Source organism: Leopardus geoffroyi, chromosome B3, assembly GCF_018350155.1.
Source record: "Leopardus geoffroyi isolate Oge1 chromosome B3, O.geoffroyi_Oge1_pat1.0, whole genome shotgun sequence".
Lineage (NCBI taxonomy): Eukaryota > Metazoa > Chordata > Mammalia > Carnivora > Felidae > Leopardus > Leopardus geoffroyi.
The window spans coordinates 147,440,823-147,468,141 of record NC_059337.1 but is presented as its reverse complement, the minus strand read 5'-3'; the positions used below and the strand labels follow the sequence as shown (position 1 = coordinate 147,468,141).

Sequence of the window (27,319 nt, the reverse complement as noted above, 5' to 3'; positions counted from 1 at the left end):
AGAAGCTCTGATTCTCCGGACTTGGATTTTTATGGCATGATACCACAGGCCTACTGGGAGAGGTCAAGCCCAGGTGATGCAATCCAACTCTAAGATAGAATGGGGACAATTCAATGGGTGTGGGTTTTAATTTTTATTTTTTGCCTTATGTCATGTGCCCATGAGCCCTTTTCCATTTTCACCTGGAGGAGAGGCACTTGACAACAGAATCTAAGGAGTTCTTCTTGAAGGACACTCTGATTTTAAGCCTTGTGCCAATACAATTCATGGAAATACCAGCTTTAGTGTAGCAGGAATTAGCATGCATGCCATAATCACATGTGAAAAGGAGAATTTTCAAGAAGCCCAAGACTTCTTTGCTGCAAATGCTGATGGGATCATCACCTCCATAGATAGGAACCCACAAGAGGGTCCCAGCAGTGCCCCATTCAAGGGGTGGAACTTCAACCCAGATCTCTTGCCCTAGAGATGAGGCCCACACGTCTCTTTATGCACAGCTCTGTGAAGAGGGGTCCCTAGTGACTTAATCTCAGGACAGCCTGAACACAAGTCAGAAACTTTGATCAGACTCTTTCGGATCTTCAAGAGAATGCTGTTCCTACCCTTCGGGTGGGTGCCATCACTTCTCTGGACATGACAGCCCTGGGAGGGGGGAGCTGAGATCCCAGTGGGTGGGGAGATGCCAAGGCCCCTGCCTAGGGACCCCGAGGTTTGTGGAGTATGTCCTTCCTCCTGGGACAACTGCCTGTATATTCTGTAATTACCCTGTAGGACACAGACACAGACAACACTTTATTTCTCTCATTGACCCTGAAGCAAGGTACAGTGCTTCCCAGGAACCCCTCCAAATATAAGTGTGGTGCCCTTTAGTTTACCAGGTATAAAGGGAGGGATAGTAGAAGGGTCTCAACATCCCTTTGATGTCACTATTGGAAGAGTCTTTACTGAATCTCTTTTAGCAACGGTGGCCCCTTTGGCCCTGCATTGTCTTCTTAATGGTGTGGATGCCCTCACATGCCATCAAAGCCAGTGGGAACAAACCCAGTGCCTGGCTTTCCTGGGGGGAGCTACATATCAGGAGTCTGTAGGACTGCAAATAGCACCGCACCACACATCCAATTAAGACAGTATATGCACATCAATATTGTGTGCAATAGAGGACTGAATAATTGCACCCCATAATTCAAGATTTACTGAAGGAGGGGGAGCATTAAACACACCATTTCTCCTTTCAGTCTGCCCACTTGACGGGCATTAAAGCCCCCTCCTAACAGGTGGCACTTTACAGTTGACTACTGAAATGTAAATGCCCAGCTGTCCATAAGATGGCTCACATTCCCAAGACTGTCTAGGCAGTGGAGGGTATCTCAAGGGCCACAGGGGAGACTCTGTCGTGACTGAGCTAGCCAGTATGTCCCATTCAGCATCGATGACCAAGGAGTCCCAGCCACAGTCTGCTCTCAGCCTGTACATCTCTACCCTGCTGCCTTGGGAATTCCTAACAGCCCAAACAGTGCCAAGATGTTAGCCTGACCACCTCATGTAGAGCCTGTCATGAGTTCCCACTGGTCTGGGCAATTGAGGGTCACTGTCACTGGTCAATTATCATGCATTCCTGAAAGTTTGTGAGACATGGGAGGCCTGCAGCCCTTCACCAGTATAAGGTGGGTTTTGTCACCTGACTGAACTACTCCAGATTTTCGGTCTACTTTCATATGATTTGTGCATTTAGGCAGCTTTACCTGGAAGTGGCTGAGCTATGCCACTTGATGCACAGGTTGTCTGAGTGCCAATGAAACATTTTGGGATCTGGAAAGTGTTTGTGCCTTGGGGTTATGCTGGAGCACCTAGTGACCATCTGGCACCTGGTTGCCTTGCTATGTCACCGAGAGAGAGAACCCAGCATCATGACTGTCTTCATACAAAGGGAAATATTCTCTCCCAATACTTCACCTGAGCAAAGGACCATCCTGAAGCTTCCATCAAAGTTGTGGTCCCAATCAATGCAGTGGAAGGAAAGGCAGAGTGACATTGTCGTGCTGGTTGTGGATACCACACCCTTCCATTTGTCCATCCACATGGTGCGTTCACCTGCTTGCATTGGCAGGATAACACTATTTTGGGGGCTTACTTGCTATCCTGATGTCAAAACACTTGACAGTCATGCTGATTATTTACTGTAGACGGGACTTGGAAAACTGTGTGGGGGTCTGTGTCTGACCTGCTGAGATAACTACACAGGTGAATGGGGCAGATGCAGTCTGAAGACAGACAGTCATAGAGGTTCAGAGGGAGAGCAGGAAATGTAGTCAGTCTTTTAATGGTGGGGGAAAGGGTAGGCTCCATTTTAAAAAGTTTTTTTTTTTTTTCCTGACAGGAAAGAGCCGGAAAATGAAACTAGGTGGAAATGCAGTTTTTTGATCCATGACGTACTATGTGCTTCCGGAGCCTGGGAATTGGCTCTGGGAATCCTTACCAATGGTCATCGTGGGGATGGTCATCCACGGTCTTGACAATGGCGATCTGGAACTATTTTGTGCAGCTTGCGTGAATCCAGAGGAATCTTTCCCTAATTCTGATGGCAGTGTAGTCGGCTAGGAGTTCATCATAAGGTCTTTCTCAGCGAGGTGGCAGTGGGTGCTCTCTGAAGACCTGATGAGCGTCCCATATTCTGTAGAAAGGGTGGCAAGGCTAGTCAGTGGCAGAGGCCATGTTCTTATTGTCTGTGGATGATATGAGCCAAGTGTACCAGTTACTTCTTGGACATGGCTATGCATGGCATCAACTTGGTCATATAAGTTATCATAAAGTTCACTCAATCAGTAAAGAAAGGTTAAGGATTCCTTTCTAAAATACTACTGCAAAGGGGGTCAGTCCCTGCCTGATATTTGGAGCATTCCAAATCTCATTAAGGGCCAAGGAAAACGATTCTGGATGTTCCAGGCCAGTTTTCAGGTGGATTTTTCCTGAAGGAATTTTGTGTCTAGTTTTTCATGTTCCATATCTGTTCCCCTAATCCACATATCCTCATCGTCCTCTTCTGTGATGATTAAGGATGATGTGGGGTATGAAATTCTAATTATCACCCCCAAGGCTTTGCAAGCACATAGTTTGTCTATGTGCTGAAGTGAGCTCTTTGGTCTGACTAAATCCATAATGGAATGGCAAATCCAGGAACCATTTCAGGCATTACATTTTTTACCACAGTCGTGGCATTGGCATGTCCAGTCAGACAGCATCAGTCCATCCACCAAACATGCGGTCATTAACCAAACAGGAAGCCAATTGGTCAAATCCATCTAGAGAGCCCCAGTGGGCAGGGAGGGGCTAGAGGGACTCCCTGGGGCCTGCTGATATTACACAAAACTTGGAGAGATTTACAAGTAGTGCCCTGGGAAATAATTTAGTCAGAGGTTTAGTGGGTGCCTGGGAAGAACCCACTGTCTCTCAGTTTCTTAATTATCCCATCTCATGGGGTTGGTGCAAGACCAAAGGAGAGAAGAAAGGGGCCTCAGCAGGCCCACTCAAACCCAATGTACACCCCATCTAATCATTATCTGTCCACCTGTCTTTTCCCATTGTGAGGAACTTACATGATAAACAATAGTCCAAGTCAGGGAAAAAGGCAAGCTTCTAAAGTGAAGGAAAGGACAGGGACCTCTGATCTTGGCTGTGTATTTGACAGCCTTGTGAGCTCTGTCAGTCGCTGGAGAGACAGTGGCAGTCTCCTCACGGTTTGGGCTGGAGAGTGACTGTTAGCAATTTTCGCAGAAAGATCAGTTGCGTATAATAGGGCAGCAATTATAGGCGGGCTGGAAAAAAGGTCCTCTGTCCTCTGGTACTCATGGCGGTTAGGGACAAAAGATGGGGGGAGGTGTAATAGATGACAAAAGACTTTATGGTTCCTACATTGTACAAATCAGTAGCTTTGCCTTCTGAATCAAATTTTGTTCTTTCTTTACTCACAAGATTGGGGTGTTACATGGTGAGGAAGTAAACCAAGAACACCCTGCGGTAACAGAGTCTATCACAGGGTCAGGTCGTCCCTCTGCAGCAAGACAGGGCATCTGGCTACTGATGGGTGGGGGCAGTTCCTTTCTCAGGCCCCCTGAGCATAGGCTCTGCACTGGGGGCAATCCATCCTCTTGTGCATGTGAGGCCCAGACACTAGTGGGCACATCTTTAAGACTCATCCTCTGAGGAGCACTTTGAATGGAGGTGGGTCTCCATTAGGGAAAGGGGGAAGCTTGAGGTGTGGTCTGATGGCAGGGAAATGAGAACACCTTATCGTCCCTCCTGCATTTTGGATATTAACCCCTTTTCCATATTTTTTATTGTTATGTCTACCCTCCCATAGACTGCCTTCTAGCTCTGCAGATATTTGCTTGCCCCTTTTCTAGTATGGTGTAGTCCCCCTTGCCTGCTTTGTTCTCTGTGACTTTGCTTTTATATCAAATCAATCATTCTCAAGTGAATGTCATCACGTTTATCTTTCATGTTTTCTTTGAAGGCATTTAGGTTCAAGTGTTCTTCTTAATTCTTCATCCATTTTGAGATTTTTTTCTGTCGACGTATATGTATGAAGCAAGATTATGGCCAAATGTTATTAGTTTGCATCTATATATCAGTACTATTTTTTAATTTTTACTTTGTTTTTGAGGGAGAGAGACAGATCATGAGTAGGGAGGCACAGAGATAGAGGCAGAAACAGAATCCAGGCCCTGAGCTGTCAGCAGGAGCCTGATGTGAGGCTCGAACCCACAAACCGTGAGATCATGACCTGAGTGGAAGTGGGATGCTTAACTTAACGGGCCACACAGGTGCCCCTAGTCAACACCATGTTTAAGAGACACTATCCTCCCCCCACTGTGCATTGTTGGAAATCTCGTGGAGGATTTGCTGACTGCATCTGCAAACGTCTACTTCTGGGCTCCGTAATGAGCTCCACTGGCCTAAATATCTCATTTGATGCCAGCAGCACACTGTTGTGGTTAACGTACCTCTGCAATATCTTTAGAAAGAGAGAAGTGTGATGTCTCCAGGTTCTCTCGACGTCATGATTGTTTTGTTGCTTCCATGTGTTGTGTGCTTTCATATGAATTGTATATTTTTCAGGTTCCTTAAAAAACTCATTGGCATTTTTATTGACATAACAAGATAAACATGAATATAACATAAAAAGATAAAGCAGACAGAAAATAGAAACTACCACAAATACAGAAAACAAATCAATTACATAAAAATTTGTGTTTGGAAAAGTAAGTAAAATTTGAAACAAATAGGTAGCCTGGGGAAATACGGAAGACTCAAACAAATGCCATCAGAATTGAAAGAGGAGACATAACTGAACTAAAGACATCGAAAAGATCATTAAAGAAAAACTTAGGTATTTATAGGCCAACAATTAGATCACCAAGAACAAATTATACATTTTATGCCATAATGTAGTCCACCAAGACTGTTTCATGGAAAAATACAAAATGAACAAAAGAAAAATTAATAAGATTTCTCTATCTAAAACCTCACCCTCCAAGAAATCTGCATAGGAGTCCATGGCTTTATTAAAACTTCTACTAAGTATTTAAAGAGGAATTAATGCCTATATTTCTCAAACTATTACAAAACACTGATAAAAAAACAGCACTCCCAAATGTATTTTGTGAGGACAGCATTGCTCTCACACCAAACCAAAGAAGGACACTACAAGAAGGGAAACTACAGGTCACTATCTCAAATGAACATACATGCAAAATTCCTTCACAAAATCTGAGCATACTGAATTCAACAGAACATTGAGAGGATCATACAACGTAATCCAGGGTGATTCACTCCAGGGATGATGCAAGGATCCTTCAACATACACAGATGCATAAATGTGATGTCCTCCATTACCAGAGGGAATGATTGAATCAAAGCCATCATTGATTGATTCAAAAAAACATTAGACAAAATTCAACACATGTTCATCATTTAAAAAGAACCCAATTAAAAAGGAACTGAAGGAAATTACCTCCACATGATCATGGCCACTATGAAAAGCCCACACCTGACAGCATATTGAACGGTAAAATGCTGAAGGCTTTCCTGTCAAATCAGGAGCCAGGCAATGATGGTCACCCCTAACATAAGCATTCCCCATGGTAATGTGAAGAATACATATGCCACCTCAAACTATGTCATCTTGTCACACTGCTTATTTGGATGAAAGTCACTTGAGAAAGAGTCCAAGTACACTCAGACTCGCCATCGTCCCTTGACAAAAGGATATAAATCTCCCTCCCGTGAACCAAGAGGGAAGAACCATCGTTAGCACCAGAATAAGGAACACAGGGACAAGAAGGCTGTGCAAACAAACCTACTTACTTGGTGACTAACATAATACCCCAAACTTAATTCTTGCCAAATCCAATGTTTTGTTGCCTGAAAATCACAAGTGCCACCTGCTTTGTCCTTTCTCTGGGTGTCATATCATTAGGAAGGCCATGCACTTACAAAATGAAATTTATTCTCTCCTATAGATATGTCGTATGTCAATTGAATCCTTACACTGGCTAAATCCAGAAGAAAAGAAGGGAAAAGCTTTCTTCTCCTACAACTGGAAGGCGTAACCAGAAAAAAATAGGGAATAAAAAAAATAAAAGACATTTAAATCAGTAAGGAGGAAGGAAAATTAGTTGTTTGCAGGTGACATTGATCTCAAACATAACAAAACCCTAGAGATCCCACAAAAAATATTAGAACCAGTTTTTTTTAATGAGGAAAAGAGCAGGATGCAAAATGAACAAAGAAAATAAATAAAAATAAACCACCTGTGATTCTACACACCAGCATGAAAATACATGCAAAATAAATAACAAAATTATACAAGTGAAAATGGCACAGAATAAAGTATTTTGGGTTAAACTTCAAAAAGTATGCAAAATACTTGTAGAGTGAAAATGATCGATGTGGATGAAGACCTGTAAAAATGCACACAGGACTGCAAATATACCTGTACTCACTGAATACAATTATTCAAAATCACAGCACCATCTACACAAACTAAACTACAAGTGCGTCCCTAACTCTGTCGTTCATTTTTAAAGAATCAAATCTAAGAATGGAGCTTGATATGTATGTCAGAGCACATGCAAATGGGGTCCTCTCTGTGCTGATAAAACCAGCCCATCGCAGACTCTGTAGCTGGGAGAGCAGCCCCAGCCCCGGAGTCCCAGTTGTTCCCATTCTCTGATCAGGACAGAACAGACACCTCACCATGGAGTTTGTGCTTGGCTGGGTGTTCCTGGTTGCTCTTTTAAAAGGTAATTCATGGTGAATGAGAGACACTGAGTATGTGAATGGATATGAGTGAGAAACAGTGGATGTGTGACAGTTTCCTGACCAAGATGTCTTATGTCTGCAGGTGTCCAGTGTGACGTGCAGCTGGTGGAGTCTGGGGGAGACCTGTTGCAGCCTGGGGGGTCCCTGAGACTCACCTGTGTGGCCTCTGGATTCACCTTCAGTAGCTATGCAATGAGCTGGGTTCGCCAGGCTCCAGGAAAGGGGCTGCAGTGGCTCGCATATATTCATACTGATGGAAGTAGCACAAACTATGCAGACTCTGTGAAGGGCCGATTCCCCATCTCCAGAGACAACTCCAAGAACACACTGTATCTGCAGATGAACAACCTGCAGGCCGAGGACAAGGCCACATATTACTGTGCAAGAGACAGGGTGAGGGGACCTCGCTGGGAGCCCAGACACAAACCTCCCTGCAGGAGGGGATCAGCACCACCAGGGGGCGCACACTGTGCACAATTCTTTGTGTTGCCAGGAGCAGGTGTAGATGGAGGTTACAGGCAAGTTTCCTCTCAGGGTGTGGGGCTTCCTCTCCACACAGCAGTTTCTCCAGGGAGCCTCTCTGGACACAGGATTCTGTGTTTACCTATTAGCTGTGTGAATTAGATCATTGTTTTCCTAGGAAAACTACCCTAACATGCACAAAGACACAGTTGTTTGCATTGCTTCCTCCTGTCCCTCAACAGGAGTGAATTACAGATTTCCTGAGGCACAATAGCTGAACATTTACATGATTCCCAGATGCACTCCCTGTGCAGCCAGGACCACAACCTCCCACAGCTCCCCATTATCTTCACCCAGCCCTTGTCCCAATCAAACAACGTGACACTTCCTTCATGGCACTTTGCTACTCAGGACTTTAAATGAGCTACAGCTTTATTCAATTCCTCTAAACAAGAGATAAATCATCTGCATGTATTAGTCAGGATTCCCTCGAGCAACAGAACCCAAAGCACATTGGTTCCCATGACAAAATATGTTGAGAAGTCCCATGATCTACTGTCACAAGTTGGAGAGCCAGGAAAACCAGTGGTATAATTCTCGCCTGATTCTGAACTAGTGTCTAGTCTCAGAACCTGCAGAGCCTATGATGTAACTCTAAGAACAAGGGCAGGAGGAGACCAATGTTCCAGTTCAAACAAGCACATGGGAAGTAAAAATGAGGGAATTCTTCCTCCCTATGCATCGGGTTCTACTCAGAACTATGATGGAATGGGTGATGCCCAGGCAGAAAGAAACCATGGATGGAAATGCCAATCTCTTCTGGAAACTCATCACAGACATACACAGAAACAGTCGTGAATCTGGACACCCATGACGCAGTCAAGATGACACATAAAGGTAATCATGACACTTCAACCTGCTGTAAATGTCGAGTTCAAAATTGAAGATTTAGAAGTACATGCCATCACTGGGGTGGAGTCTGGTGGCATAGCAGAGCTCCTGTGGAGAAGGAGCCCCGAGGCCCATAGGGACTGCTGTGGTTTGAGGATCCCCTGGGTCATATCAGGTGAGACACTTACCTTCTTGGAGTGCATTTGGGAGACAGGGCATTGCCTCTCATGGGGCAGGAGAGCTGACAGGCACCATTGCACTGCCCTGGTCATTAGCATAGGAGCCTCTGCTGAGAGCTGCTAATTGAATGCTCCCTTCTTGTTCTTCCTCACCATGAACTCCAAGCTCCTAGTGTTCATGCAACTGCCCTTCTGGGATAACCAGCTCCAACCACATCACAGCAAGACACTGTCCCAGAGGATCAGTGGGGTCCCTGTCGCATTGAGTTCAACTATTTGGTGTATTCAAACCCAGCTAGAGCTCCTGAGATAAAACATAAGAGTCCTGAGCTGCCAGGTGTGCCAATGGATTGGACAAAGGCAGGGTGAAGGCTGGGTTCTGAAGGAAGCCTGGGACCCATGAGTACAGATCGTTCTATGTGAGGGCTTCCTGAACAGGGGTGGCTGGAAACTCCAACTGCAGGGACTAGAGAAGGAGCTGATGCCAATATTCCTCCCACCAATTATCATGGACAGAATTCAGTGAGCAGCACAACAACCCCCAGTAGACACTGAGCCACTGACACCAAGCCATACCCACCTTTCCTTCCTCAGGTGCTTCCTTACTAGGGAAAGAGTGCCTAGAACCCAGACCACCATTTCACCCCTCCCTCCAAAGACCACCATATACCCCCACAGGCACCAAGTCTACTGACCATATAGTGAGGCATAGCTTCACCTCCAGGGGAAATAGGAATGAGCCTCTTTTAATAAGGAGACCAAACTCACCTAGTTAAAACTCACAACACTATGGACAAAGTTGAAAAACACTCCCCTGGAGGCAAGGAGAACTCTGCAGAGGACTGACCTGAGGGACAGAGCAGCCAATACATGACAGCACAGTGCACACAGCACATGCAAGAAATGCTTCCAGAATGTCACGTTGTCAACAGTATGTAAACATTTCTCAAAAAAAGACACTACTCTAGAAGCAGAAAACATAACAGGATTTTCCTAAAACACTTAAGAAAGCGGAGACATGGACATACAGAGTGATGGAGGAATTCATTCCAAAAGAAAAAACGATAAAAGGACATTGCCAGGGATATAATTAAAACACATATAAATAATAAGCCTCAAACAGAATTTAATACCTATCATAAGGAAACAGAACTTTTAAAAACTATCCTAAGAATACTAGCTGTGCTTGAGAAAGTCTAGAAGGCATGAGGATACCCTGACTACAGATGGAAAAGACCTAAAACCAGGTCAGGCTGAAACTTTTAAAATGCTGTAACCGAGATGTGAACCTGATTGGATATAATGAACTCAAGGCAGAAAGAAGCAGATGAATGAGTAAGTGACATGGAAGATAAAATTTTGTGAGAAATGAAGCAGGAAAGAAGAGGAAAATTAAAATATTGCATCACAAACGTATACTTAGGGAATCAGCAACTCCATAAAGTGTAATAAAATTCTTTTCAAAGGAGTCCCAGAAGAAGAAGAGAGGGAGAAAAAAGGGGAGAAGTTTTGTCTGAATGCATTACAGTGGAAAATTTCCACTAAATGGTGAAGGAAACAGACGTCCACATCTATGAGTCACAGAGAACTCCCACTAAAATTAAAAAAAAAAGCAGGCCGACTCTGAGACATAACATAGTAAAATTCACAAAATACACAGATTAAAAAAACCCTATAAGCATGAAGACAGAAGAGTTTGCTAACGAATACGGGAAGATAAAAAAAGATTATGGCAGAAGTGTCCACAGAAACCTGCAGGAAAGAAGGGAGTGGCATGATATCCTCAAATGTTCAATTGAAAATAAGGCAGCCAATGGGGGAGGAGACAAGATGGCAGAACAACATGGGAGATTTTTGTGTGTCTCGCGTCCATGAAATACAGCCAGACCAACACTAAACCATCCTACACACCTAGAAAACTGATTGAGGATTAACACGACAATCTTCACAACCTGAACCACAGAATTCAACAAGTACGTGGTGTGGAAAGGGGACCTTGGGGAGCAAGAAGCTGCAGGATGGGAGGTGCTTTTGCAGGCGGAGAGAGGACAGAGACTGGGGAGTGGGGGAGAAAACAGGAAATCACCCCTCCCCAAAAGCAGCTGGAGAGAAAGTGGATAATTGGAAACAGCCACAGGGACTAAACTAAAAAGGGAGAAAGGAGAAAGGAGAGTATGTAAATTCCACTAAGACTATAAACAAGGGGAGAGCAAAGGCTGCAACTCTACAGCTCAATACGTGGAGTTGCTCTGGTGGGAAGGGAGAATCCCAGGAACAGAGTGGGGTCCAGGATGTTCTCAGGCCACACGGGGAGAGGCAGCTGCACTGCTGGAAGGACATTTGGAGGAGACTGCCAAAGCCATCTGGTCCCAGCAGACCCCAGAAAACAGCCACATTTGCTGGTGCTGGAACAAGGTCATTTAGGATGAAGCCTGGTGCCAGACGTGTGTTGTGATTTTCCATAATCCATGAAACGCTGCTGCTACACTCTCTTGCGAACTTTTTCTGGGGCGGGCTGGCACCTGGCCACAGTCTCGGGGCAACGACAACAACAGTGTCCAGCAAGCGTTCCTAGGTGCAGCAGATATTCGGCCATTGCTCATTCGGCCATTGCTTGGTGAGACCCGCTCATTCGGCCATTGCTTGGTGAGACCCTCCCACAGAGGGGCAGAACAGGTCAAAGCCACGGTCCTTTGGACGTAAGGGACCGGGGAAAACAGCCGCGTCTATGACAAAACTTGGGAGAGAGGTGTGGCCTGGGGCCTGGTCACAGAGAGTGGAAGAGCGGGGAGTGGACAAGGGCTGAAGACAGAGGATGGGTGCGCGATTGCTGATCCAGGAGAACAGACTGGGTAGCTGGGTGGCGCCATTTTCACCTCTCCCGCGCATGAGCATTCGCACCTACAAGCACCGCAACAATCCACCCCAGGAGCCTAAAAGCGCCATCTCCTGGACAGCAGAGCCATTACACTGAGCCCCGCCCAACTGGGCCAACTGGGCTCTTCAGGAACACAAGTCTCACTGCCGCTTACTTTATGGACTATAAAGAGCTACATAGACTGACATCTAGGGGATAACGAAGTAATTTCAGTCCTACTTCAATCTGTTAGCAGGTTCATCTAGTCAATTTTCTTTCTTTTTTTTCTTTTTCTCTTTTACACTTATTTTCTGTTTCTTGAATGGAGAAAGAGAAAAAATTATTTTTATTATAAATTATTATTAAAAATATTTTTCTTTAATTTTTACTACTATATTTTTTACATTTGTGTAATTTTTTTTCAAATTCTATTTTACTTCCATCATTGTATTTTACTCTACTCTAGTGTATTCCCATTTTGAAATTTCCAAACAGTTTCCTTTTTATTTTTTCTTTCTTTTTCTTTTGTTACCTTCTTTCTTCGTTTCTGTAGTTTTTCTGGAATGCAGAATGAGAAAAACTTCATTTCACTTTCAATTTCTATTAAAAATATTTTTCTTTAATTTTTTTAATATATTGATTGCTTTTATGTAAATTTTTTCAAATTCTCTTTACTTCCATCATTTTATTTTAGTCTACTACGGTGTATTCACTTTTTGAATTTTCAAATGATTTCCTTTGTATCCTTTTTGTATCTTTTTCTCTTTTTTGTTTCCTCTCTTTTTTCTAGAATACAGAAATAGAAAAAAATCACATTTATTTTTAATTTTTATTAAAAATATTTTTCTTTATCTTTTCTACTATATTCTTTACTTTTCTGTATATTTTTTCAAACTCTATTTTACTCCCATCCTCTCATTTTGGTCTACTTCAGTGTATTCATTTTTTCAATTTCTCAAATTATTTCCTTTTATTTCTCCCCCTCCCATTTTTTCCTTTAATCTGTCAAACCACTTTCATCACCCAGAACAAAACACACTTAGGATCTAGCATATTCCATTCAATTTGTGTGTGTGTGTTTAATTTTTAATTTTAATAGTTTTGTAATTTTATCTTTTTATTTCAATTTTGCGACCTCAATTCCTTTTCTCCCTTCAAAATGACAAAACGAAGGAATTCACCCCAAAAGAAAGATCACGAAGAAACGACAGCCAGGGATTTAACCAACACAGATAAAAGCAAGATGTCTGAACCAGAATTTAAAATCACAATCATAAGAATACTAGCTGCAGCCAAAAATAGATTAGAATCCCTTTCTGCAGAGATAAAAGAAGTAAAAAATAGCCAGGATGAAATTTAAAATGCTATAACTGGGGTGCAATCATGGATAGATGCAGAGGTGGCATGGATGGATGAGGCAGAACAGAGAATCAGCGTTATAGAGGACAACCTTATAGAGAATAATGAAGCAGAAAAAAAGAGGGAGATTTAGGCAAAAGAGCAAGATTTAAGAATTACAGAAATCAGTGACTCATTAAAAACGAACAACATGAGAATCATAGGGGTCCCGGAAGTGGAAGAGACAAATAGGGGTGGAAGGGTTATGTGAGCAAATCATAGCGGAAAACTTTCCTAACCTGGGCAAAGACACAGACATCAAAATGCAGGAAGCACGGAGGACTCCCATTAGATTCAACCAAAACCGACCATCAACAAGGCACATCATAGTCAAATTGACAAAGTACTCAGGCAAGGAGAGAATCATAAAACCAACAGGGAAACAAAGTCCATAACTTACAAGGGAAGACAGATCAGGTTTACAGCAGACCTATCCACAGAAACTTGGCAGGCCAGAAAGGAGTGGCGGGATGTATTCAGTGTGTTAAATCAGAAAAATATGCAGCCAAGAATTCTGTATCCAGCAAGGCTGTCATTTAAAATAGAAGGCGAGAGGGGCGCCTGGGTGGCGCAGTCGGTTAAGCATCCGACTTCAGCCAGGTCACGATCTCGCGGTCCGTGAGTTCGAGCCCCGCGTCGGGCTCTGGGCTGATGGCTCAGAGCCAGGAGCCTGTTTCCAATTCTGTGTCTCCCTCTCTCTCTGCCCCTCCGCCATTCATGCTCTGTCTCTCTCTGTCCCAAAAATAAATAAACATTGAAAAAAAAATTTTTTTAAATAAAATAGAAGGCGAGATAAAATTATTCCCATACAAACAAAAATTAAACGAGTTTGTGACCACTAAACCAGCCCTGCAAGAAATTTTAAGGGAGACTCTCTGAGGGGAGAAAAGATGAAAATATATCTGTATAAATAAATACATAAATACCAAAATCAACAAAGATTAGAAAGACCAAAGAACACCACCATAAACTCCAACTCTACAAGCATCATAATAGCAATAAACTCATATCTTTCAGTACTCACCCTAAACATCAATGGACTCAATGCCCCAATCAAAAGACATAGGGTAACAGAATGGAGAAGAAAACAAGATCCATCTATACGCGTTTTACAAGAGACCCACTTTAGACCTAAAGACGCCTCCAGATTGAAAATAAGGGGATGGAGAACCATCTATCATGCTAATGTTCAACAAAAGAAAGCCGGAGTAGCCATATTGATATCAGACAATCTAGACTTTAAAATTAAGACTGCATCAAGAGATGGAGAATGGCATTATATCCTTCATAATCAAAGGGTCTATCCACCAAGAAGACCTAACGATTGTAAACATTTATGCACCAATTGTGAGAGCACCCAAATATAGAAATCAATTAATCACAAACATAAAGAAACTCATCGATAAGAATACCATAATAGTAGGAGACTTCAACACCCCATTCACAACAATGAACAGATCACCTGATCAAAAAATCAACAAGAAAACAATGGCTTTCAATGACACACTGGACCAGAAGGACTTAACAAATATATTCAGAACATTTCATCCTAAAGCAACAGAATATGCACTCTTCTCCAGTGCACATGGAACTTTCTCCAGAATAGATCATATATTGGGACACAAATCAGCCCTAAGTAAGTACAAAAAGATCGAGATCATACCATGCATATTTTCAGACAACAATGCCATGAACTCAAAATCAACCACCATAAAAAATTTGGAAAGATAACAAATAATTAGAGACTGAAGAACCTACGAAAGAATGAATGGGCTAACCAAGCAGTTAAAGAAGAAATTAAAAAGTATATGGAAGTCAATGAAAATGATAACACCACAACGCAAACCTCTAGGATGCAGCAAAGGCGGTCATAAGAGGAAAGTATATAGCAATCCAGGCCTTCCTACAGAAGGAAGAAAGATCTCAGATACACAACCTAACCTTATGACTAAAGAGCTGGAAAAGGAACAGCAAAAAAAAAAACCCAAAACCAGCAGAAGGCAGGAAATACTAAAGATGAGAGCAGAAATTTGTGCTATCGAAACCAAAACACAGTAGAACAAATCAATGAAACTAAAAGCTGGTGCTTTGAAAGAATTAACAAAATTGATAAACCACTAGCCAGTTTGATCAAAAAGAAAAAGGAAAAGACCCAAATAAATAAAATCAAGAATGACAGAGGAGAGATCACAACCAACACAACAGAAATAAAAACAGTAATAAGAGAATGTTATGAGCAATTATATGCCAATAAAATGGGCAATCTGGAAGAAATGGACAAATTCCTAGAAACATATACACTACCAAAACTGAAACAGGAAGAAATAGAAAATTTGAACCGACACTTAACCAGTAAGGAAATCGAATTAGTAATCAAAAATCTGCCAAAAGACAGCAGTCCAGGACCAGATGGCTTTCCAGGGGAATTCTACCGAACATTTAAGGAAGAGTTAACACCTATTCTCTTGAAACTGTTCCAAAAAAATAGAAATGGAAGGAAAACTTCCAAACTCTTCCTATGAAGCCAGCATTACCTTGATTCCAAAAACAGACAGAGACAACACTTAAAAAGAGAACTATACACCAATTTCCCTGATGAACATGGATGCAAAAATCCTCAACAAGATATTATCCAACCAGAAACAATAATACATTAAAAAATTATTCACCACGACCAAGTGGGATTTATACCTGCGATGCAGGGCTGGCTCAATATCTGTAAAACAATTAACGTGATACATCACATTGATAAAAGAAAGGACAGGAACCATATGATCCTCTCCATAGATGCAGAGAAAGCATTTGACAAAATACAACATCCTTTCTTGATAAAAACCCTCAAGAAAGTAGGGATAGAAGGACCATACCTTGAGATCATAAAGGCCATCCATGAACAACCCAATGCTAATATCATCCTCAATGGGGAAAAACTGAGAGCTTTCTCCCTAAGGTCAGGAACAAGACAGGGATGTCCACTCTCGCCACTGTTATTCAACATAGTATTGGAAGTCTTAGCCTCTGCACTCAGACAACACAAAGAAATAAAAGGCATCCAAATTGGCCAGGAGACAGTGAAACTTTCACTCTTCACAGATGACATGATACTCTATACAGAAAACTCAAAAGACCCCACCAAAAAACTGCTACAATTGATTCATGAATTCAGCAAAGTGGCAGGATATAAAATCAACGCAGAGAAATCGGTTGCAATCCTATACACCAACAATGAAGCAACAGAAAGAGAAATCAAGGAATCTATCCCATTTACAGTAGCACCAAAAACCATTAAATACCCAGGAATAAATCTAACCAAAGAGGTGAAAAATCTTTACACTGAAAACTATAGAAAGCTTATGAAAGAAATTGAAGAAGACAAAATACGGAAAAACATTCCCTGCTCCTGAATAGGAAGAACAAATATTGTTAAAATGCTGATAGTACCGAAAGCAATCTACATATTCAATGCAATCCCGATCAAAGTGACACCAGCATTCTTCACAGAGCTAGAAAAAGTAATACTAAAATTTGTATGGAACCAGAAAAGCCGCCGAATAGCCAAAGAAATCTTGAAAAAGAAAACCAATGCAGGAGGCATCATAATCCCAGACTTCAAGCTATCCTTCAAAGCTGTAATCATCAAGACAGTATGGTACTGGCACAAGAACAGACACTCAGGGGCATCTGAGTGGATCAGTCTGTTAAGCATCCGACTTTGACTCAGGTCACGACCTGGCAGTTCTTGAGTTAGAGTCCCACATCAGGCTGTGTGCTGACAACTCAGAGCCTGAAGCCTGCTTGGAATTCTGTGTCTTCCTCTCTCTCTGACACTCCCCCGCTCATGCTCTGTCTCTGTCTCTGAAAAGTAATAAATAAATGCCAAAAAATAAAGAAAAAACAAGAACAGACACTCAGATCAATGGAACAGAATACAAAATCCAGAAATGGACCCACAAATGTATGGCCAACTAATCTTTGACAAAGCAGGAAAGACTATCCAATGGAATAAAGACAGTGTCTTCAGCAAGTGGTGCTGGGAAAACTGGACAGCGACATGCAGAAGAATGAACCAGGACCACTTTCTTACACCATACACAAAAATAACCTCAAAATGGATGAAAGACCTAATGTAAGTCAGGAAGCCATCAAAATCCTCGAGGAGAAAGCAGGCAAAAACATCTTTGGTCTTGGCCGCACCAACTTCCTACTCAACACGTCCCCAGAGGCAAGGGAAACAAAAGCAAAAATGAACTACTGGGACCTCATCAAAATCAAAAGGTTCTGCATAGTGAAGGCAACAATCAGCAAAGCTAAAATTCAACTGACAGAATGGGAGAACATATTTGCAAATGACATCTCAGATAAAGAGTTAGTATCCAAAATCTATAAAGAATTTATCGAACTCAACACCCAAAACACAATCCAGTGATGAAATGGGCAAAAGACATGAATAGACACTTCTCCAAAGAAGACATCCAGATGGCCAACCGACACAGGAAAAAATGCTCCACATCACTCATCATCACGGAAATGCCAATCAAAACCCCAATGAGATATCACCTGACACCTGTCAGAATGGCTAACATTAACAACTCAGGCAACAACAGATGTTGGCGAGGATGCAGAGAGAGGATCTCTTTTGCATTTTGGGGGGCAATGCAAGTTGGTGCAGCCACTCTGGAAAACTGTACGGAGATTTCTCAAATAACTGAAAATAGAACTCCCCTATGACCCAGCAATTGCACTATTAGGCATTTATCCACGGGACACAGGTGTTCCTTTTCAAAGGGACACATGCACCCCCATGTTTATAGCAGCACTATCAACAATAGCCAAAGTATGGAAAGAGCCAAATGTCCATTGATGGATGAATGGATAAAGAAGAAGTGGTAAATATATACAATGGAGTATTACTCGGCAATCAAAAAGAGTGAAATCTTGCCATTTGCAACTATGTGGATGGAACTAGAGGGTATTATGCTAACTGAAATGAGTCAGTCAGAGAAAGACAAAAATCATATGACTTCACTCATATGAGGACTTTAAGAGACAAAACAGATGAACATAAGGGAAGGGAAACCAAAATAATATGAAAACATGGAGGGGACAGAGCATAAGAGACTCATAAATATGGAGAACAAACAGAGGGCTACTGGAGGGGATGTGGGAGGGGGCGATGGGCTAAACTGGTAAGGGGCACTAAGGAATCTACTCCTGAAATCATTGTTGCACTATATGCTAACGAATTTGGATGTTAATTTTTAAAACTAAAAATAAATACTAATTAAAAATTAAAAAATTAAAATATTTTAAGAAAATAATGCGTGATCATGCTGTTGAGGTAAATGTTTCTTAAAGATTATGCCGAAGCCTCCAGTAATAAAGGTAAAAATCCAAAACTGAAAAAAAAAATTCTTCATATTGTCACACCGCCATCCACACAAACTAATGTAGAAGTGCGTCCCTAACCCTGTCAGTCACTTTTACACAATCAAATCTAAGTCTGGGGCTTGATATATATGTCAGAGGACATGCAAATGGGGCCCACTCTGTGCTGATAAAACCAACCCAGCCCGACCGTGCAGCTGGGAGTCGAGCCCCAGCCCCAGGAGTCCCAGGTGTTCCCATTCTGTGATCAGCACAGAACACACACACCTCACCATGGAGTTTGTGCTGGGCTGGGTGTTCCTGGTTGCCCTTTTAAAAGGTAATTCATGGTGAACGAGGGACATTGAGTCTGTGAATGGATATGAGTGAAACAGTGAATGTGTGACAGATTCCTGACCAACATGTCTTGTGTCTGCAGGTGTCCAGTGTGACGTGCAGCTGGTGGAGTCTGGTGGAGACCTGGTGAAGCCTGGGGGGTCCCTGAGACTCACCTGTGTAGCCTCTGGATTCACCTTCAGTAGCTATGGAATGAGCTGGGTCCGCCAGGCTCCAGGAAAGGGGCTGCAGTGGGTCTCAGGAATTAGTTATAGTGGAGGTAGCACAGGCTACGCAGACTCCGTGAAGGGCCGATTCACCATCTCCAGAGACAACGCCAAGAACACGGTGTCTCTGCAGATGAACAACCTCAAGACCGAGGACACGGCCACATATTACTGTGCGAAAGACACAGTGAGGGGACCTCACTGGGAGCCCAGACACAAACCTCCCTGCAGGAGGGGATCAGCACCACCAGGGGGCGCACACTATGCACAATTCTCCTTTGTGTTCCCAGGCGCAGGTGCAGATAGAGGTTACAGGCAGGTTTCCTGTCAGGGTCTGGGGCTTCCTCTCCACACAGCAGTTTCCCCAGGGAGCCTCCCTGGTTATATGATTCTGTGTTTACCTATTAACTCTCTGAATTAGCAACTGGGTTGTCATAGGGAAACTAGACTAACATGCACAAAGACACAGTTGTTTGCACTTGCTTACTCTGGTCCCTCAACATGAGTGAATTACAGATTTCCTGAGGCACAACAGCTGCACCTTTACAGGATTCCCAGATGTGCTCCCTGTGCAGCCAGGACCACAGGATCCCACACCTCCTTATCCTCACCCAGCCCTTGTCCCAGTCAAACAACGTGACACTTTCTTCATAGCCCTTTGCTATTCAGGATTTTAAATGAGCTACAGCTTTATTCAATTACTCTAAAGGAGAGACAAACAATCTCCATGTATTAGTCAAGATTCCCCTGAGGAACACAACCCAAAGGTCATTGGTTTCCACAACTAAATATGTTGAGAAGTCCCATGATCTACTGTCACAAGCTGAAGACCCAGGAAAACCAGTGATGTAATTCTTGTCTGATTCTGAATAGTGTCTGGTCTCAGAACGTGGAGAGCTGATGATGTAACTCTCAGAAAAAGGGCCAGAGGAGACCAATATTCCAGTTCAAACAAGCACATGGGAAGTAAAAACGAGGGAATTCGTCCTCCATCTGCATCAGATTCTATTCACAAATTTAATGGAATGGGTGGTGCCCAGGCAGAAAGAAACCATGGATGGAAATGCCAATATCTTCTGGGACACATCGCAGACATCCACAGAAACAGTGGTGAATCTGGGCACCCATGACGCAGTCAAGATAACCCAGGAAGTTAATAACGACACGTCAACCTCCTGTAAACGTGGGGCTCAAAGACTGAAGATTTAAAAGTCGATCCCATCATTGGGGTGGAGTCTGGTGGGCACAGCAGTGCTTCTGTGGAGGAGGGCAGAGCCCATAAGGGGAACTGTGGTCTGAGTATCCCCTGGGTCACATGGGGAGAGACAATTCCCTTCCTGCAGTGCATTTGGGAGACGGGGCATTGGCTCTCACACGACAGGAGAGCTGACAGGCACCATTAAAATTCCCTGATCATTAGCATAGGAGCCTCTTCTGAGAGCAGCTAGCTGGATGCTGCCTTCTGGTTGTTCTTCACCATGTACTCCAAGCCCCTAGTGTTCATGCAACTGACAATCTGGGGTAAACCAGCTCCAGGCACAGCACATCAAGACCCTCTCCCAGAGGATCAGTGGGGTCCCTGTCATATTGAGTTCACACAATTTGGAGTTTTCAAACCCAGCTAGAGCTCCTGCGATAAAACATAAGAGCCCTGTGCCACCAGAGGGGCCAAAGGCTTGGACGCACACAGGGTGAAAGCAATTCTGATGGAAGCCTGGGACCCACAAGTGTTCTCTCTGTGTGAGGGCTTCCTGAACAGGGGAGGCTGGGAACTCCAACTCCAGGGACTAGACAGGGAGCTGATGCCAATATTTCCACCCACCAATCAGCATGGACAGATTTCACTCAGCAGCACAGCATCCCCAGTGGAAGCTGAGCCACTAACACCAAGCTCCACCTACTCCAGCCCCCATCAAGTGTTTGCTTACTAGGAAAGAGTGCCTGGAAACCAGAACACCACTGCATCCCTTCCTCCAAAGACCACCGTAAACCCCCACACGCACCAAGTCAGCTGATCATACAGTGAGGCATATCCTCACCTCTAGGGGAGATAGGAATTAGCCTCTTTTAACAAGCAGACCAAACTCACCTAGTGAAAACTCACAACACTGGGCACAAGGTCCAACACTCCCCACTGGAGGCAAGGAGAAAATCTGCAGAGGACTCTCCTGAGGGACAGAGCAGCCAAAACACAACAGCACAGTGCCACGGAACATAAAACAAATGCTTCATGAAGTGTCAGGCCCTGGACAGTATGTGAACACTTCTCAATAAAGATACTACCCTAGAAGCAGAAAAGATAACAGGATTTTCTAAAACATTTAAGAAGGCAGAGACATAGACAACAACATGATGGAGGAATTCATCCTAAAAGAAAAAATGATAAAAGGTCAGTGTGAGGCATATAATTAAAACACATAAACTAATGTGCCTCAAACAGAATTTCTAAAAACTCTCATAATGAAACAGGATTTTCAAAAAATATCATAAGGATACTAGCTGTGCTTGAGGAAAATATATAAGACATGAGGGATACCCTTACTGCAAACAGAAAAGACCTAAAAACTAGTCAGGATGAAATTTTAAATGTTGTAACCGAGATGTGAAACTGATTGGATGTAATGACCTCAAGGCTGAAAGAAGCAGATGAATGAGGAAGGCACATAGAAGATAAAATTATGGGGGAAATGAAGTTGGAAAGAAGAGGAAATTTAAAATATTGCATCACAAACGTACACTTAGGAAAATCAGCAACTCCATAAACTGTAATAACATTCTTTTGAAAGGAGTCCCAAAAGAATAAGAGGGAGAAAAAGGGGGATACATTTTAGCTGAGTAAATTATAGTGAAAATTTCCACAAGCTGGGGAAGGAAACAGACATCCACATGTAGGAGGCAAAGAGAACACCCATTAAAATAAAAACTAAAATAAAAAGCAGGCCAACACTGAGACATATCATAGGAAAATGGCAAAATATCCAGATAAAGAAAAACCATAAAAGCATCAACACAAAAGAAGTTGCTAACTAACAAGGGAAGATTAAAAAAAAAAAAACTATGGCAGATGTCTCTACAGAAACCTTCATGCAAGGAGGGAGTGGCATCGTATCCTCAACATGCGCAATTGAAAACTATGCAGCTATGAATACTTTCTCCAGTAAGGCAGTCATCCAGATACAAGGAGTGATAGAATTTCCCAGACAAACAAAAACCAAAGGAGTTCATGGCCTCTAAATCAGCCCTGAGAGAAATTAAAGGGGACCCTTTGAGTGGGAAAGGAAGACTAAAAGTAACAAAGACTAGAAATAAACAGAGAAAATCTCCGGAAACAATGACTTTGGAGGTAACACTATGGCACTAAGTTTGTATCTATCAATAATTACTGTGAATGTAAATGGACAAAATGCTCCAATCAAAAGACATAGGATACCAGAATGGATAAAAACAAATACAAGATCCTTCTATACACTGCACAAGATTGACTCATTTTCAAACTAAAACACCTGTAGATTGAAAGTGAGGGGAGGGTGAACAATTTATCATACTAATGGAAGTCAAAAGAAAGTTGTAGTACCACACTCATATCACACTAACTAGTTTTCAAACCAAAGTTTGTTACAAGAGATCAGGAAGGCAGTATATCATCATAAAGGGGTCTATCCAACAAGAAGATCTGAAGCTTTAAATATTTATACCCCAAAAATGTAAGCACTGAAATATATAACTCAATTAATAAGAACCATAAAGAAACTCATTGATAATAGACAATAGTAGGAATAGAGAACGTTAACACTCCACTTACAACAATGGAAAGACAATCTAAGCTGAAAATCAATAAGGAAACAATGGCTTTGAAAGACACATGGACTGAATGGACTTAACAGATATATTCACAACATTCCATCCTAAAGCACCAGAATGCACATTCTTTTTGAGTGTGCATGGAACATTCTCCAGAACAGATCACATACTATGTCACAAATCAGCCCTCTACAAGTACAAAAAGACTGAGATCATTCCATGCGTATTTTCAAACCACAACACTATGAAACTTTAAGTCGACCACAAGAAAAGTTTGGGCAACACCACCAATACATTAGGTTAAAGAACATTGTAGTAAAAGCTGAATGAGATTTTCAGGAAATTACAGAAGCAATAAAAAATACATGGAAGCAAATGAAAATGAAAACATGCCAGTTCCAAACCATCTGGATGCAGCAAAGTTGATGGAAGAGTGAAATATATAGCAGTCCAGGCCAAACTCAAGAAAGAAGAAAGGTCTCAAATCAAAACTACAATGAGAGATGCCGGCACACCTGTCAGAATGGCTACAATTAACAACTCAGGAAACAACAGATATTGATGAGGATGAGGAGAGAAGGGAACCCTTTTATACTCTTGGAGGGAATGCAAAGTGCCCGGACCATTCCAGAAAACAGTTTAAAAACTAAAAATCAGGGGCGCCTGGGTGGCTCAGTCGGTGAAGCGTCCGACTTCGGCTCAGGTCACGATCTCGCGGTCCGCGAGTTCGAGCCCCGTGTCGGGCTTTGGGCTGATGGCTCAGAGCCTGGAGCCTGCGTCCGATTCTGTGTTTCCCTCTCTCTCTGCCCATCCCCCATTCATGCTGTGTCTCTCTCTGTGTCTCAAAAATAAATAAACGTTAAAAAAAATTTAAAAAATAACTAAAAATCAAACAACCTTACACTCCAGCAATTGCTCTACTAGGAATTCATCCAAAGCATACAAAACTTCTGATTTGAGGAAGTACATGCACCCCAATGTTTACAGCAGCATTAACTATGACAGCCAAACTGAGGAAAGAGACCAAAAGTCCACCATGTGATTAATCTGCTATATGTATAGAATGGCATATTACTCAGTCATAAAAAAGAATGAAATCTTGCCATTTGCAAAGGTGTTGATGCAGCTAGAGGGTATCATGCTAAGCAAAGTAAGTCAGTCAAAGATGACAAACACCATATGATTTCCTCATATGGGGAATTTAGATCTAGGGGAAGGGGAAAAAGAGCAAGAAATCATAAAAATAAACTCTAAGGTTAGAGACCAAACTGAGGGTTGCTGGAAGGCAGGTGTGTGGGGGATGGGATAATGGGTGTTGGGGATTAAGGAGGCCACGTGTTGTGATGAGTACTGGGTGTTAATGTAAGTGATGAACCAATAAATTCTACTACTGAAATTAATATTACACAATATGTTAACTAACAAATAAACACGAACTGAAAAAATTTAAAACGTGGAAAAAAGGAAGGGAGAATTGTCACAAATTGTCATGAACATGGAATCTAAGGGAGTGAGTCTAACGTCTTGCATTTACTCATTATATCCCTAACTGATGGTGGACATAAATTAACATACTCATGAATTTTCACAGCAGTGCCTGGTGGGCTGGAATTCAAACCACAGCTGCCCTTCCCAACTCCACTGTGCCCACACATCATGGGCAGCTTGTCCAGACACCTGCACAAGAACCCAGGTTGGGCCTCAGCAGGGACCCACATCTGCAGAACTGGAAAGTGTGGACAGTTGACGCTTCCTGAGAAGCTCTGGGTTTCCTTCCCCGATTTGCTGTCTCAGCTCCCTTGTCTTCCTTTCCTGTCTCTTGAAGAGAACCATGTTCCCTGTTAGTGGTTCATGAAAGTGAGAGGCTAGATGTTCTATAAACATTCAATATGACAGATAACATACAAGGGGACAAAAAAAACGCCCATATGATGCAGCCTGTCTCGCGGCTCCTATCACCCAATGTGGTAGAGTACAAATAAACCTAAGTATTCATTTGGTCAAAAACTGCATAGCACGTTGGAAAAGTATTAAGAGATGAGAAGCCTGGAAGAATCCCACAAATGCGGATATGAGCTCCCCTTGGAAGGAAGAAGAAAAATTACAGTCCCAAACACACAAGAGTAAAATAATTTTAGGAAATGATACAAGAGTTTCAATGCATTCTATTCATGAAGTGTCTAAATATGGCAATGCAAAAAAATGGATTTGGAGGGTTTCACATAGAATTGCGAAGGAAAAATTGTGTCAAGAACTTGGTTGTGTGCACACAGCTCAATGGCTCCTGAGACATATAGAAAGCCCACCACCTGAAAACGTAAACATGTTTTTTGACCCCAGGAGCATATCTATCAAATCTGATGAGCAGTCTGGCCAAAGAGACACAGAATGGCAACTCTTGTAAAATTTGAAATTCAATTTCATATATTTCCACATAATTCCCATATATCATGAAAAACCATGCCACAAAAATGATTTGCAAGAGTCTATGAATTTAAAAACAAACGACAAAACTCTAAGTCACCAGAGACCAAATAGGAAACAAGTCAACGTTGAGAGAAACCAGAAAAAAACAGGACTTTTAGTTACATTGTAAGTCAAGAAATCAGTGGGGTGCCTGGCTGGTTCAGTCGGTTAAGTGTCTCACTTCAGCTCAGGTCTCGATGTCACGATTTGAGGGTTTGAGCCCCATTGTCAGGCCCTATGCTGACAGCTCAGAACCTGGAGCCTGCTTCAGATTCTGTGTCTCCCTCTCTCTCTGCTTTTCTCAGCTCACGTTCTGTCTCTCTCTCTCTATCAAGAATAAACATTTTTAAAAAATATTAGTCACAAGCAATCAATCATCAAGAAAATGAAAACTATAGCTAAGAACACAACACCCATAAAAAGAAATGGTATCAATAGACTTTGTGAAAATCAAATACGCTTATCTGCCCACGTGAATACCAATAGTAAGATAAGTTACAGAGTAAGAGACAACATTCACAAATTGCATAACCACCAAGGGACCTACATCTTGAATATGCTAAGAACCCTCAACAGTCAATAGGAAGAAAGGAAACAAACCTCCATAAAACAAGCACAGCCTTGTGTAGTAGACATCTTATCCTTGAGGTTATAGACACATTAGTTACGGACTGGAGAAGACTCTTCACACTATCAACTGCCAGGGAAATTCAAATCAAGAACGCAATAGACGCCCTATACACACATCCCAATGGCTCCGGAATGAAAACAACACTGACAGCACATCCAGGTGAGCATCCAGCATACGTGGGGCCTCAAACAATGCAGGAAGGATTGACAAATAAACACCAGCTCTGGAAAACCGTTGGCTGTTGCTTATGAAAGTATACATGGATGGCATAAAAAGGAACCTGGAAATACCACTCCCGAGTATTTGTCCCTGAAGAATGAAATCCCATGCTCAGAAAATAAATGGTGTGTAAATATTTATAGCATCTTTCTTAGGGTTAAAAGGTCAGAATAAGGCAAAATTCTTTCTAAATATAAAGGAATAAACCAACTACGAAACTTCCATCAATAGGATGCTTTGCCAAAGAAATGTGACACTACTGATGCACATCTGAAACCAGGTGAAACCAAAGACATGATGTGGAGGGAAGGGCAGTAGTCCCATAATTACAGAGGTGGTGTGACCTGGGACATTCACACAGCCAGACCATGGTGACAGTGGTTTGGTTGGGCATTCCTTATCTCTTTCTTTCCCAAACCACATGATGAGATACTCTGCTTCATTTGAGAGCACTCCTATGTTCAACCACCCTCTGATATATGGAGTCGCCACAGACTGAACCCTACAACCTCGGACTCCTCTGAATGGAGAGTTGTTGAGGCCATAATCTCACATGTGTTCTGACAGGAGCTGTTCCCTCCACTGTCCCTGGCTCTGGCTCTCTCCTGCAGGTGAGCAGGAGTAGGTTAGGAATCCTCCACTGAAACTATTGGTCTTCTGCACCTGACTCTCCCACAACATGAGGGCCAGACCTTCCTCACACTCAGCTGGAAATGAAGTCAGTTCTATAGGAACAGATTTGCTCCTTGATTTAGAGGATTGCTCCATCTCCCCCTTACCCTGGGCAATACTCTGGGCAAAGGTCTGCAGCTGCAGGGGGTGTCAGGGATAAACAGGATTCCAAACAGTTTGGAAACTGAGGGCTCTGTTTAGGGGTGGCTGGCAGCTTCAGCCTTGTGGCTTTCTTGTCCTGGTGGCATGAGACTCCTGCCATACAAGTCAGGTCTGGGGTGATCAGGTTCCCAGCATCCCTAGTGGACTGTGCCCAGGGCAGAGCTTCCTTCCTGGGAGTGGGGCTGCCAACAATGAGTGAGTCGCACATCTCAGTGGCACCTGCTGGGGCTTGGCCTCAACAGCAAACAGCTTAGGGTCACTGACATCCTGTCCCTCTGGGAAAGAGTCCTCTGAACAAGAGCTGGTCACCGGGAACCGTGTGTATTGGCTACAA

At 42.6% G+C, this 27,319-nt stretch overlaps 2 gene segments (V, D, J or C); both read left to right on the top strand.

Moving 5' to 3' along the window:
• The first annotated feature begins 7,167 nt into the window (after positions 1-7,167).
• LOC123583761 lies at positions 7,168-8,205 on the top strand. The segment is given in 3 exon segments: positions 7,168-7,301; positions 7,403-7,838; positions 8,097-8,205. Coding segments are annotated over 3 exon segments (591 nt in total).
• Positions 8,206-18,671: 10,466 nt separating this feature from the next.
• On the top strand, positions 18,672-19,470 carry LOC123584380. The segment is given in 2 exon segments: positions 18,672-18,811; positions 18,911-19,470. Coding segments are annotated over 2 exon segments (591 nt in total).
• The last annotated feature ends 7,849 nt before the right edge of the window (positions 19,471-27,319 follow it).